Genomic DNA, 13,273 nt, shown 5'->3' on the forward strand with positions numbered 1-13,273 from the left:
CAAGTCTGGTACATATTGTAATACCGGTACTTATTTTAATTGATTATATGCTAATGGTATAAATTTGCTGATGACATCCGATAGCCTATAGGTCCCATGTTTGGAGCCATACTCAGACTTGCCCGGGCTTTGGAGATGACGTCACAGTTACTGCGTGACGCTGTGCCGGCAAGCAACGGAATTTGACACCTGAAGAGACAGACTGTCCAATTTCTGCACAACCGCGGAATTGAACACATCATTTGTCCGCTGTGTTAGTGATGTAAGCGCAAGAATTTAACCCGATGGTTAGACTCGCGACCAGTCCTGTACGCAATGCACATGCCTTCCTTTTTAGGTCTTGGAATGAAGGCGTGAGCTTGCGAACGGACTGGTGACAACGGACAGTCACATAAGGCCGCAGGGCCGCGCTCGTGCACAGCAGAACCCACTACCTTTGACTTGAACTGTGTGTAGACAGCAGTTTTGAATGGGGCTCCTCAACCTCCTGCAATGTATTGATAATTTCATAGACCTATGGTCCAGGACATGTATAACATATCACCACAACTCTCGGAAATTTATATCAGAACTGAACAAGGCAGGCATGTTCTTCAAGCTTCAAATGTCCGGTCTCAACCACTCCTTATGAATCAAATGTCCTGCCACTTCTATGCATCCCTCTTGCCTGAGTGTTCAAGTTCCTCTGCCTGTCACTACTGTGTCAGTGGGCCGGCATTCAATACCATTCACCCTCTGTTTCCTTTTGTGATATGTTTTGATGTCATACTTCCCTTTTTTGGGACTTTAGGGCAGGTTTCTCCTGATCTTGCAAATCTACTATGTAAGTTGTCCACATCAAGGACGTCAAAACCCACTACCAAAGGTAGCGGGAATACATGTAGCAGGGTCACGCCTTTCCCCTGCCAAGTGTGACTCTGACTTGGAAAAATTCACCCTCTCAGTCATACAAAATCATCTCTGGGATACGTAGTCCAATGATGTTTTTGAAGCAAATGGAGTTGATTGAAATAGGTGAGAAAAGAGAATTCTCTCCATGAGTCAGTCTAAATGTGTCGAAGGTTGACCTATGTCAAATGAATCTATGGCCTTTTGAACCTACAATGGTGTAAAGCTCCCAAGACATGATTTTTCTGAGTTATGAGGCTCTCAAATCACGAAGTCCCACTCTCAGTTGGCGCGCGTCACGAGCATCCTGCCAAAACAGCGACCGTGGTTCCCAGCCGCTTCGCACTGTTCGTAGTGTAGCGAGTATTACAAGTGGAGCTTGAATTGCGAAGTGGCTGGGATCAAGCCTACCCGATGGTACACACCATGATATATGTAGATCCCAGCCCCTTTCCACATTAGACTTGTAGGAAAATCATTAACCAGTCCCGATGGCGGACCCACGGAGCAGACACTGCAGGCAGAGACTGATGTCCTGCTGGCGGGCATGCCAGGAACATCTCCCTGATGGGAGAACACTTTCATAGAATGGTCCTTGCTGGACCATAACCTGGACATGAAGAATGTCCTTTGAGTGAACAAAGAAAGGTCTGCGGGACATTTACTATAGTCCCCAAAAATCAGGGGACATTCAATTAACATTGTCCTTTCATTCTTTATGTCTGTATCATGTTCTGCTATGGAGCATCCTAGGAAAGTGTTCTCGCACCCTTGCCGTGAAAGATGAATGACCAGTGGCGGGACACCGGTCCTTGCCCGCTGTGAGAGGCCCAGAGGAAGGCGGGAAGGGAAAATGTATGTGTTTTGTGGCTTAACTGCCGTTACGGTAGATTCGAGGTTCGTGCATCGGATCGTACGCCTCCCTACAAAGAGTCTGGTTACTTACGAGACTATTTCCCCATGCCGAAACACGTTTTCTCGGACGTGGTTCAGAAGAATCAGAACACGTCCTTTAGGATTTTTGATTTTTGATCACGCGCCTCTTGTGGCGGGGTGCGCAGTCATGACATTGGCAGCTGCGAGCCTGCCTGCGAATCTTTGCCCACGGACATGCGCACACTAGTACTGTCACGGTCACTAGGCCCGCAATGTGTACACGATTGCTGCGCCTTTCCATCGTCCGTGTCACATAGAAAATGAATGTAAAAACTCTGAAGAATGGAATACAACCCACATATTACTACATACTGCAGATTCACCCATCAGAGACCGGATGACCTGCACCTCGACATTCACAATCATGGTTGAACTTCAATCTGAACGGCGGCTGCAGCGCCACATTTCCCAAAATAGCAGCCCACGTGTAAGGGTAATTACGCAGCGTCGGGTCGGCCCGAGACAGTCGGCACTGCCCCGCACCGTGGTAAGACAAGCTCGAGGCAGCGCCTTGCATTTGCCCTCACCTCTCTCATCTTCAACAACCATCCCAATACCATGTCGAACAAAGATTACTACAGTGGTGGCCAGCCGCAGGGCCAGTATTACCCGCCGCAAGGTGAGTACCCTAGGTATTCGTTTTGGAATACGAGCGCTGAGCGTGTTTTGTGGTGCTGTGTAGGACCACCTCCCGGGCAAGGCGGATACTACCCGCAGCAGCCCCAGCAAGCATACCAGGGAGGAGGCTACGGTGGCCAGCCCGGGTACGGAGGGTACCAGCCTCAGCCACCTCCGCAGACTGTATACGTGTACGTTGAATCTGTCATCGTACGATAGTTGTCATTGAGATTGATCCAACGCCCAGGCAACAACCGGCGCAGGACAAAGGTGGAGCTGGAGGATGCACGGCCTGCTTAGCCGGAATGTGCTTGTGTTGTTGTGCTGAGGGTTCGTCCGACTCCGATTTGCACAATTTGTTATGGCTAACGGATGGTCCACAGAGGTTTGCGACTGTCTATTCTGATCATTCCTTCCCTGGTGGAGACGACACGAGTCTGCCTGCTGTTGCTACCTATTCCCGAGATGTATATCTGTTCTCATTCACGGACACGCCTGCACGATCTTGGAGAATCTTAGGATGCCCAAATGTACTAGACACTTATGGCTAATTATGTCTTTTCCTCTGAACTCGTTAGTGGCTGCGACGCGCCACTTTTCAGACGCCAGCAGCTGAGATGCTTTCACTGCGTGTACAAGTAGGTATTCTCAGAGAACATGCTGCTGACTACACCTATTATATCTTCCCCTCATAACGCGCCTTCTAGTGTAAGGGGTAATAGGCGGCGGTAATTAACCGAGTTAATTAACAGGCTGTAATTCACCGTAAATTAACCGGCGGTTGTGGCGAACCTGAGATTCACCCGGTGAATCAGGGTGAAATAGGGGTAAACCTCGGAGGAGAGGTCCCCTTGTCCTGTCTGTATCCCTAGTGCCTCCCTGTGGCTACTGCAGTTATATCTGTACGCTCTTACATTAGACTATCCATACGGTATATGTACTTCATTGAGAAATGTGTCGGTATAGCAGGCCCGTGGCTGCCTGACCGGTAACTAAAAGCTTCGGCCAATTTCTAGTGGCCTTTTTTTCGTCCCGCCTGCACGATGTCAGACAAGCGCATACCTACTCTACGGAAGTACTTGCAGTCTCTTCCATCTGCGATCCCATACCGAGCCGCAGAAGACTCTCAATATAAATTCCACCAATTTTCCCCGGATGCCGAATGGATCAAAGAGGAAGGCCTTGATGTTGCTGTAAACCGCGAACTTGAGGCAATACTGGGCTCACGGTTACCGGGATATGTCGAGGTGAAGGAGAGAGGCCCAGGGCTTGAAGCGCTTGCAGATGTATTGGATCGGTACTTGGAGCTATCCCCGCAATCCTTCTACCTTGATAAATGGCTTGATGACATCCTGACATCCGTAAAGCGTATATACGAGCTCAATGGTGAACCTGTCCGTGCCATATTTAGCCTCGTATGCCAGATGTTCGGGACACTCACCAGATGAAACAGATCCCCGACTGTCAAAGCCCGGAAATACCAGTGGGAAACGAAAATGGTGGCTCAAGTGCGACATCTCAATCTAGCGGCAGGAAAGAGCAAGCAGTGCAAAAGCCAACTCCCGGAACAAAGCGCAAGAAGCAGTCCGATAGCGCGAAGGCGAGCGGAAAGTCAAAGAAGAAGAAAGACACGGCTAGTAAGCCAGACACACTGATAATGACGAGCTTCGAGGACCCGGACTATGTCACATCCGAGGAGGACACCGACGATCGTACGGCAGGGGTGAGACTGCACCCATTGTTGCCCGCAATATCAAAGCCGTGTCGGAAGGTGAACTCCACGGATCCCGAGAAGAAGCACGCCCGCTGCATATGCAGCAGAGAGTGTGGGACGTCGTGGGCATGGAAGCGCCCAAAGGCCAGGGTACTACTGCATGCGATGAACTGTCAGTTTATGCCCGCAGACTTGCGTTGCCAAGCCACAGAGGCGCTCGCAGCAGACGGCAAATCAGGGGTCGTTGCAAAGGAAGCAGCGGTGAAGCTAAATGAACAAGCTGAGGATAGTCGAGCGAAGCAGCGGGCGGATGTTACAGCCAACACACAGAAAATGCTGCCCGATGTCTTCCAGACTGAAGGGCGAAAACGGCTGAAGACGAACGCGGACCGTGATCTCGTCAGCATGCTTGCATGCTGCGGCCTCTCACCCACACTCGCGGATGCGCCAGAGTTCAAGAAGTATTCTGCAACGCTGAATGCGATCTATAAGCCACCCTCTTCGTCATGGATAAGGGACTTTCTCTTACCTCAGGCGGCAGCTAAGGTCAAAGTCATGACAATCGAGTTACTTCAGGATCCACGGGAACGTCATCAAACGTTGACCTTCGATGGAGGAAAGAAGAAGAAAAGAAGCTTCTTTACGGTGCATTCAACCACTGCGGAGGGGCGTGCCCTACTGCTGGAGTTAAGTGACGTGTCGGGATTGAGTCATACCGCCAACCTGATCAAGGAGATAATCGAGCGTGTAAGTCAGACCTCCTTCAAGGTTGTAACAAGGCTCAGACTGACATTTTCAACTAGTGGTTGATTCAGATCGGTCCTCATAATGTATCCGGCATTGTCTCTGACAACGCCAGTAATACGGCCGCCGCTCGGAGACTGATTAGCGCCGCCTACCCTCATATAGTGAATATGCAGGATTGCTGTCATGAGCTAGATCTGGCGATTGAGGATATATGCCGGCTAGAGGAGATCAAACAGGTCAGTGCACATAACCGTGTTTGTTACTGATATAAGGACTAAGTTACGACGCCACTAGATCATTGGACCTCTTCGCGAGATCCTCGCATTCATGAGTCGTTCCGGGTATGCGACGGAGTTGTTCGATAAAGCCCGCGTACGACTTGACCTGGGGCGAGGGCTCGAGTTCATAGGGGAAACGCGATTTGGCACGGTATACTGGTCTGCCGAATCAGTCCGCCGGAATATGGAGGCGTTTCGAGCAATCCTCGATGATAAGTCCCTGGGCATAACACTTGGGATAACCCTAGATCCCCTTCTTGAGCGCGGTTCTGTCAAGACGATACAGTGGGAGTTACAGCTCACCAAACTCATAGCCATTCTTGGGCCCTTCTCGAAGGCGATCAAATGCTTGGAGCACTCAAGGACCACCGCAGGCGACGTATTCCTATTTTGGCTGGCAATACTCGCACAGCTAAGTCAGCTATTCGAAAGCAATGCTGTTGGGTTGGAAACTGCAACAATTGAAGAGATTCGTGCGATCACGAACACACGTTTCGAGAAGATGATTACCGGGCAACCGGACAACTTATACGCTTTGGCGTTTTTCCTTGATCCGAGTATGTCTACTGCCGACCGGTGCTGGTGAAGTAGTTGCTCATGGTGCATCAATAGGGTATCGGAACGCACCAATCTTCAAGCACCGAAATCCTCTTGCAGTGCCAGCAGTAACAATTAAACGTACCGAGGCAGGCCCTGTCACTCTATCAGGGTTGTCGGACAAGGATGTTGTGAAGGAGATGGGGCTGAGCCTTCTGCGTCTACTGAAGAAAGAATACGGAGACGGTGTAAACATGAAGAGTCCTAAGCAAATAGAGAACCTCATGCAACTACGCAACCCTGATCTCGCCGGCATTATTCCAGCGCAAGCCATCAACTCATTGCGCAATGAACTTGACAACTACACGAAAGGTCGAGACCCTTTCAATCGCCGTTTCCGTAGTAATGAAACGGTCCTGGACTGGTGGAAAGCGGTGCGAAAGGATGAGCTCGGGCGTGTCCTCGGGGTGAGTTGTATTAGCCTCGTCGGATTTAAGGCTGACATGATGCTTCTGTAACAAAAGGCCCTTGCTGTGAAGATCTACTCAATCTCGGTGAACTCCATGGCTGATGAGCGCTCCGTGTCAACTGTGACTTGGCTCTCTCAGGGCCATAGGAGCACTATGTCTATCGGGACCCTCAACAACAACATAGCAATTCGCCAGTGGGAACGTTGGGACCCAGAGGTATATCATAATATTTAGAAACATCCGACGTACTGATATAAACCTCCCGCCAGACCATTGTCCCGCTCCGTATGCCCACGCCAAAATGGCGGGATATGCAAGCAATGATTTTCGCACGTAGGGGTACCGCAAGAGGAAATGCGGGCACCACAACAAGGCTTCCAGAGCCTGATCAAGAGCAAGGTGTCAAGAGAGTAATCGATGATGACGTGACATGGTTGGATGAACCTACAAGAACTCTCCCGGCAAAAGTGATGAGAGACAGACTGACAATCCCGCACACTGGTAATCTCAAGCTTAATGACTTGATTGACTTAGCATCGCCATTTCTGCTCGATGTTCTCTCTGACACTCCACAGGGGCCCTCCGTAGAGGCCGTGGACAGCGATAGAGATGCGTCGGATGATGCGGTTATGGATGACACGCCGTTGGAATGGGATAAGTGGTAGCATACCGAAATGATCTATTTGACGGTTAATTTACCCGTAAAATATACCTAATTAATGCGTTAATTAACGCTAAATAGCTCTTTATCCCGGGGCTTCGCCCCGGACCCCCTCTGGTTAATTAACCGTGAATTACGCAGGGTGAATTAGCCCTCCCAGACCGCGACTGTTAATTTACTCGGTGAATTAAGGCTCCGACCTATTACCCCTTACACTAGCGCCTTCTTATTGATTCCTGAACGTCAGCCTTAGCCTTCTGTGAAATAGACCGGTGCATTGTCGTAGAGATGGCCGAAGCAAGTGTCCTGGACGTCGACTCGAGGCTGCTCGCAGTGCCGCTCCGGTTGTTGGCGACGAACGGCGATAACGCAACCAGACGCGGATGATTGGCGGGCGAATGCAGTTTCCGACCCGTCCCGCTGGCAGCGGTCACGCGTGACGCCTTATATTCTCTCCCTCTCAAAATATCCTGCACCTCCAAAATGCTGTCGAGAGTGCCGGCGGGCGCCCTCTCTAGGGCTGGAAGGCTCGCCAGTCAGCGGACCAGCGCAGGTTTGTCCGGGGCGCGCGGTTCAACGGTGCGTTTTGGTACAGTATCAGCCTCTGGCGAGGAACATTGATGTTTGCGGACGGTAACAGGTACGGTTCGCCTCGTCTGCCTCCGCCTCTTCATCGGCTTTCCAGGTACGTTTTGATCGAGTTTCGTCGTGGATTAGGGGGGCTGAATAGTGGCGAAGTCGTTCTTGAACTCGCGGGCGACATTGGCTGCGTCCACCCTCCTAACCGTCGGCTCGGTCGCCTGGTATGCCCACCTCTATGGCAGCCTCCCTTTCATCGGTCAAGTGCACGCGAGCGCACTCGCCGACGAAGGTCTCCACCCTGCCGCTTACCCATGGCCGCACAAAGGTTTATTTGACACTTTTGACCATGCCAGGTAAGACCCCCTTCACAATTTCTGCAATTTACAAGTCATAATTCACGCACCTTTTCCCCCAGCATCCGACGAGGTTACCAAGTCTACCGTGAGGTCTGCTCGTCTTGCCATTCCCTCGACCGTATCGCATGGCGCAACTTGGTCGGCGTTTCGCACACTGTAGACGAGGTCAAGGCGATGGCGGAAGAAGTCGAGTACGAGGACGGTCCGGATGACCAGGGAGAGATGTTCCAGAGGCCCGGAAAGCTCTCGGACTACATGCCGGGACCATACGCGAACGAGGAGGCTGCGCGTGCCGGGAATGGAGGTGCCCTCCCCCCAGACCTCAGCTTGATCATCAAGGCTCGTCACGGTGGTGCCGTGAGTGATTATTTTGGGTCTGCGAAGAAAGGAGAGGAGTAACATGTTTGCCTTCGCCCTTAGGACTACGTGTTCTCTCTCCTGACCGGTTACGTTGATCCGCCAGCTGGCGTCGAGATTCGTGAAGGGTTGAACTACAACCCCTACTTCCCCGGTACTGCCATTGCTATGGCTCGTGTTCTGTTCGACGGTCTGGTCGAGTACGAGGATGGTCAGTGTTAATCGGTTAATCATATTTTCCTGTCTAATGACTGCCTACTATTAGGCACGCCCGCTACGACCTCTCAGATGGCTAAGGACGTCGTGACGTTCCTGAACTGGGCGGCTGAGCCGGAGCACGACGAGAGGAAGAAGACCGGCTTAAAGGCCGTCATCCTGTTCTCCGCTCTCTTCGCTCTCAGTGTGTATGTAAAGCGCTTCAAGTGGACAGTTGTGAAGAACAGGAAAATTGGTATGCTCCCCTGGTGTCAGCACTCTGCCCAGTATTGACATTCATGCCTTTAGTTTACAACCCGCCCGCGGACAAGCATCTCTAGACACGGAGGACGTTGAGGACATTACGTTTGTAGATAGGGCGATTAAATCGAGTAATTTCTATAATTCTTGCTATTGTATGGTTAAGCCAGTGAATATGCAGGAACTTAATCCACTGGATGTTATTGCCCTACACACGAATAGATGAGGCTGGAATTACTGCGTCAAGCAACTGAGAGCATGAGGAGAGTTTTATCGTTCGCCGTGATCTCGGTTCACGCAGCTGCCCATGAAAGATGCCTTGCCTGCATCTTTATCCTCACCTTAACCTTCCAGTGCTGCTCTGCAACCTTGAGTGACCAAGTGCGCGCAGAAAAATACCGTCTGCCCAGGGAATCCGCTGAGACCGGCTATTTTCGTCTACAGAAACACGGATTCGACGACGTGAAGTCCTTGCCAAGGATTAGGAATTTACTGCAGGGCTTGCGCGGGTGGACTTACTTGGCCAGGCCACTCATAGGGATCCGGATCCTGAATGTGACTCGATAATTCGAGTTGCACTCGTTTCTCAAACCACTCGATATCGGACTTGCTAACTCGCACGAAGCGAGAGTCCTGCAGCCTTAGGCTTGTGAGTGGCTTGCCAGCTGACGCACGAGCAGTCATGTATTTCTTGATGGAATCGCTATCTCCAGCGCGAAGCGGGAGCCAGGATAATTTGCAGAGGTGAGGAAAGAGGAATAGGTAAGGGTTTCTTTGTGTGTCGGCTACAAGTGACGACAGCAGAAAGCAGGACTTATTCTCCAGCTCCAGATGCTCAATCGTAGGAAAACGACGAGCGAGTTCCGCACAGAGTTCAAGTTGCATCTGCGCACTGGGAATTACCAGATTAAACGTCTCCACATTGCGCAAACACAGGCGAGCAAGCGCAGGATACTTAGGGCGGATGCCCCCGCCAGTTGACCGGAGGAAATCCCGCAAAGCCGTATACTGCAGGCCACCCAAAACGAGAGAGACTAAGTTGGGCGCTGAGATTAGGCAATGGAGCTCGAACATGAAGCCATCATCATCGAGGTCGCTGCTGCATTCATTGAACGTCAACGAGCGCAGGCATGGCATATGTATCGGCCCGTAGCCCAATGATCCGCCCTGTAGACAAGGACCTGTGAAGCAAAGCGAGCAAAGGGACGAGGCGCGGGTGAGGATTTCACCGAAATCCGAGAGGAGGAATCGAAGGTCCGGGGGCAGACAGCCTATGTCAAGCGTAGTCAGACGAGCCAGTGGGGTCTCCTGCAGATCGACCGACGCGCTGCGTAAATGGAGGTGAGATACGTTCCAGAGGCCTTCTTCGAGCCTAAGATGTCTGCAGCGCGAGACTGCACCGTACCGCTGTCCCTGGTACCCTGAGCATTCGATCTGGAGGTGCTCGAGATGGGGAGCATCTACACAGCATACGAGGTTGTCAATGAGGGCTAGCATGGTGTCGCAATCTCGCAGAGCGCTTGCGCCCTCGACCACGATGCTGAACGAGTCCCACTGAAGGGCATATCTGGACAAGAGGGATAGAAGCTGGTGGGCAACCTCTTTCTCCCGTTGGAAGATGGCCGAAGCAGCCGGCCCGCTACACCAAAGTCTGCCAGCGATATCGAGGGACCGGCCATCGGATCTATCGAGCTGTAGCTTGATCATCTCCACAATCTTCGGTGTCTGTGCATTGGAAAGAAATCGGATCTCCCGCCACAGATCCGGCGTAGTAATTGCTGCGCGTCTCCACCATTTACAGACCTGAGAGACGGTGAATGCGGTTGGTATCCACGTCCGTCCCTTTTCTGACACGAAGCCTTGGCTTCGGGCGTGTTTCCAAACCTCTAGAAGAAGTTCATATGGAAGGCAATAAGCGGGGTTGCGAGCTCCCAAGTCATCCGCCATATGGAAAGAAAGGCTAGGGAGTATTGGAGGAGTGAAACCACTCAGGACCCCCGTTCAAGTTCTTGAGGCGTATCGACCTATAGCTATCTTCCGTGAGCTCTTCTGCGCCAATGCTTGACTGGGGCTACGGATGGTTTCTCAATTCAATGAATGATCAAGGATCATGCTCACGTCGTACCTTCATATGCTTCAACGAGACAACTGACTCCGGGAGTAATACCCGTTTTGCTAGTTGTACACGTAGAGGATTCAGATCAAAGTACATGGCGAATCAGGGCTGTCGCCACGATGTCACTGCCACAGATGTAAGTGGCGTCCAATGCCAAGAAGCCACAATGACAAAATTTGTTACCCAAACCAACCTTCTAAACGTATTGCATTATGATATAATGTACAGGTGAGTGCAGCATAATTACACGACGGAGAAAACGAGCTCGAGACAACTCAAGAAATATAAATCGTCCCGGAAACGTAATTATAAAAAGCTTCTACCTCCTAGTGAAATCTTATCAGAGCACATGAAAGACGGGCTATCGCCCATTCACTGTAGCGGTCGAGTCTCGCCTTGCACCCGAGGTGGAAGCAGTATCCTGGGGCAGGTGATTCGGATGTTCCGGGATGGTGGCAATTTCCTTCTTCGCTTCTTCCCAAGCTTCCAGGTTCTACGGCACCGAAGCTGAGTGATCGTTGATAAGAGTTGCCGAGGAAAAATATCATACCTTCTTACACCAGTCTCGATGGCTCCTTGCCATACTGATGCACATCTCCCTCAAATCCGCCACCTTCTGCCGTTGGAAGCGATCCAAATCCGCCTGGATCGTCGAGCTAGAATATTTGAGATCCTGCGCGGACAGGTGGAGTGCATCCTCCAGCTATACCGACGCGGGTTCAGCATCACAACTAGCACCAATTCATCCAGTACTCACGTGTGATATCGACTCCCTGGTCTTGCTAATACCATTCCGACGTGCAGTCTCCGGGTCAACGTCGATCATCCCATGTAACGTATAACTCAGCGCGCTCAACAGACCCATACCCGGCGCGCGCCTCTTCACCGGGTTCGGCCCCGGGTGAGGCGGCAGGTACGCCGACGTCGGATCCTCAATCCTCGACCGCTCTCCCTCGTCCTCACCTTCCCCATCACCCTCGCCCTCGCCCTCACCGCCCTCGCTCTGCATCCTCGACGGCGCAGACGCACGCAGGCGCCCCGTGCCCAGCGCCTCCTCCAACCGGCGCGCCTCGCGCTCGCTCTTCTCGAGCTCCTCGAGTTGCTCACGCTTCGCCTCGAGCGCGTCCTGCGTCATCTCGTACTGCACGTGCTTTTGGTGGCGATACGCGAGCAGCTTCTTGATGATCGACGCGAACTGCGTGTACTCGTGCAGCGGCTCGGCATAGTTCTGCTCGAGCTCCTGGAGCTGTACCGACGCGTTCATAACGAAGCTTGATAAGGGAGAGAATGTGATGCTCACCAGGCGCGTTGTGGACATGAACGTTGCATCTACGGCTTGTCCGGTCTTCTCCACTGCAGCTGAGAGAGGACCCTCTTCATTCAAGCTGAATCCATTCAGGGTGGCACCGAGTTCTTGATGGTCTTGTGCATAGTCTAAAGACGATCATACCGGATCAGAGATAATGGACGAGGACGCTAACTATCGGAATCATACCTGACCATCGTTTCATAGTCCTTCTCGTTACCTTCTCCATCGGCCCGCTCAGATGCGACGCAAACTTGTTGGTGAACGTCTCCGAATCCAAGAACCGCTGATCTGGCCGGCGAAGCGGGTGCGCGGCGGACGGGTTCGGTAAGGCTGCGTAGGCTTGTAGTGAACTCTGGTCCGTTGGATTGTGCGAGGGCGCTTTCAGGATGTTCTTGGGCAGGAGAGATATCGGCGGGGAATTTAGCACTTCAGTCTATCGTATCTTTTGTGAGCAGATCAGCTGCCAAGGGCCAATGCAGCGAGACGGACCCATGAAACCTCCCCGTCCAGGAATCTATGGAAGACATGTTCATTGCTGAGGATAGGATGCTTCGCTATCCGGTTCAGGAACGTCTGTAGCATGCGCTTCCGCCGGGCAATCATGGCAGCGTCCTCTTTCGCTTTCCCCTGCTTGATAGCATAGTCACCTAATGACTGCTTGGATGGAATAGGAGGGATTATAAGCGTAGGGTACAACTTGACTAGATTGAGGCGCAGAGATTCGAATTCCGAGTACCGGTGGCGAGCTTCCGTATTCTACACAAGACCGACATGGTCATATTCAATGTCTGTCCAACCATATTGCTCGAGATAACTCACGCCTGCTCGTATCACATACGTGATGTACGGCGAACTCGAGTTGACCGTGGTCTTCTGCGCATCTGTAATCTTCACGGCCCTATCCCCGTCAGCTCCCCGCACTCAACCAGCGCAAAACGCACTTGCCAGAATCTCCACGTCCTCGCCCGAGTGCAGCCACCGGTCCTTGGAGCAGCAGAAGTCGTTCTTGTACATTGTCTGCCGCGTCCCCGAGCCGGGGGAGGGGAACGGCCGGTTCTGCGTGGCCGTGCGCGGGGGCGGCGATTCTGGCACGAACGAACGCGGGGGCGGCGAGGACGGCGCCGAGACGTCGACCTGGGATGTGGACGAGGACTCTGACGGGACGCGGTCAGAGTCGATCTCGAAGGGGTTCTCGTCGTGGAATGTGTCCATGGCTGCTGCTCGACGTGTTCTGCGACGGCGTAGAGC

At 52.2% G+C, this 13,273-nt stretch overlaps 5 protein-coding genes across 5 annotated transcripts; 3 read left to right on the forward strand and 2 right to left on the reverse strand.

Moving 5' to 3' along the window:
* Window positions 1-2,321: 2,321 nt before the first annotated feature.
* On the forward strand, window positions 2,322-3,012 carry GLOTRDRAFT_110779 (uncharacterized protein; the record flags this gene model as incomplete). Its single annotated transcript, XM_007866946.1, has 4 exons — window positions 2,322-2,443; window positions 2,507-2,633; window positions 2,690-2,772; window positions 2,826-3,012. Coding segments are annotated over 3 exons (302 nt in total), but the record flags the coding sequence as incomplete, so codon positions are not given.
* Window positions 3,013-3,485: 473 nt separating this feature from the next.
* On the forward strand, window positions 3,486-6,853 carry GLOTRDRAFT_138137 (uncharacterized protein; the record flags this gene model as incomplete). The annotated part of the gene is made up of 7 exons (XM_007866947.1): window positions 3,486-3,836; window positions 3,896-4,903; window positions 4,960-5,139; window positions 5,198-5,738; window positions 5,794-6,185; window positions 6,243-6,404; window positions 6,458-6,853. The coding sequence occupies 7 exons, from the start codon at window positions 3,486-3,488 to the stop codon at window positions 6,851-6,853; spliced, it is 3,030 nt and encodes a 1,009-aa protein (XP_007865138.1).
* A 329-nt stretch (window positions 6,854-7,182) lies between these two features.
* Window positions 7,183-8,941, forward strand: GLOTRDRAFT_59637 (uncharacterized protein). The gene is made up of 7 exons (XM_007866948.1): window positions 7,183-7,428; window positions 7,490-7,534; window positions 7,588-7,784; window positions 7,847-8,144; window positions 8,208-8,355; window positions 8,410-8,595; window positions 8,649-8,941. The coding sequence occupies exons 1-7, from the start codon at window positions 7,333-7,335 to the stop codon at window positions 8,678-8,680; spliced, it is 1,002 nt and encodes a 333-aa protein (XP_007865139.1). The 5' UTR covers window positions 7,183-7,332; the 3' UTR covers window positions 8,681-8,941.
* Window positions 8,942-9,089: 148 nt separating this feature from the next.
* GLOTRDRAFT_128348 (uncharacterized protein) lies at window positions 9,090-10,547 on the reverse strand (the record flags this gene model as incomplete). The annotated part of the gene is made up of 1 exon (XM_007866949.1): window positions 9,090-10,547. One exon carries the CDS (start codon window positions 10,545-10,547, stop codon window positions 9,090-9,092), a length of 1,458 nt encoding a protein of 485 aa, XP_007865140.1.
* A 349-nt stretch (window positions 10,548-10,896) lies between these two features.
* On the reverse strand, window positions 10,897-13,042 carry GLOTRDRAFT_59643 (PX-domain-containing protein; the record flags this gene model as incomplete). The annotated part of the gene is made up of 8 exons (XM_007866950.1): window positions 10,897-11,209; window positions 11,267-11,419; window positions 11,474-11,962; window positions 12,017-12,150; window positions 12,212-12,458; window positions 12,515-12,781; window positions 12,845-12,923; window positions 12,963-13,042. 8 exons carry the CDS (start codon window positions 13,037-13,039, stop codon window positions 11,078-11,080), a joined length of 1,578 nt encoding a protein of 525 aa, XP_007865141.1. The 3' UTR covers window positions 10,897-11,077.
* Window positions 13,043-13,273: the final 231 nt, after the last annotated feature.

Source organism: Gloeophyllum trabeum (assembly GCF_000344685.1).
Source record: "Gloeophyllum trabeum ATCC 11539 unplaced genomic scaffold GLOTRscaffold_00005, whole genome shotgun sequence".
NCBI lineage: Eukaryota > Fungi > Basidiomycota > Agaricomycetes > Gloeophyllales > Gloeophyllaceae > Gloeophyllum > Gloeophyllum trabeum.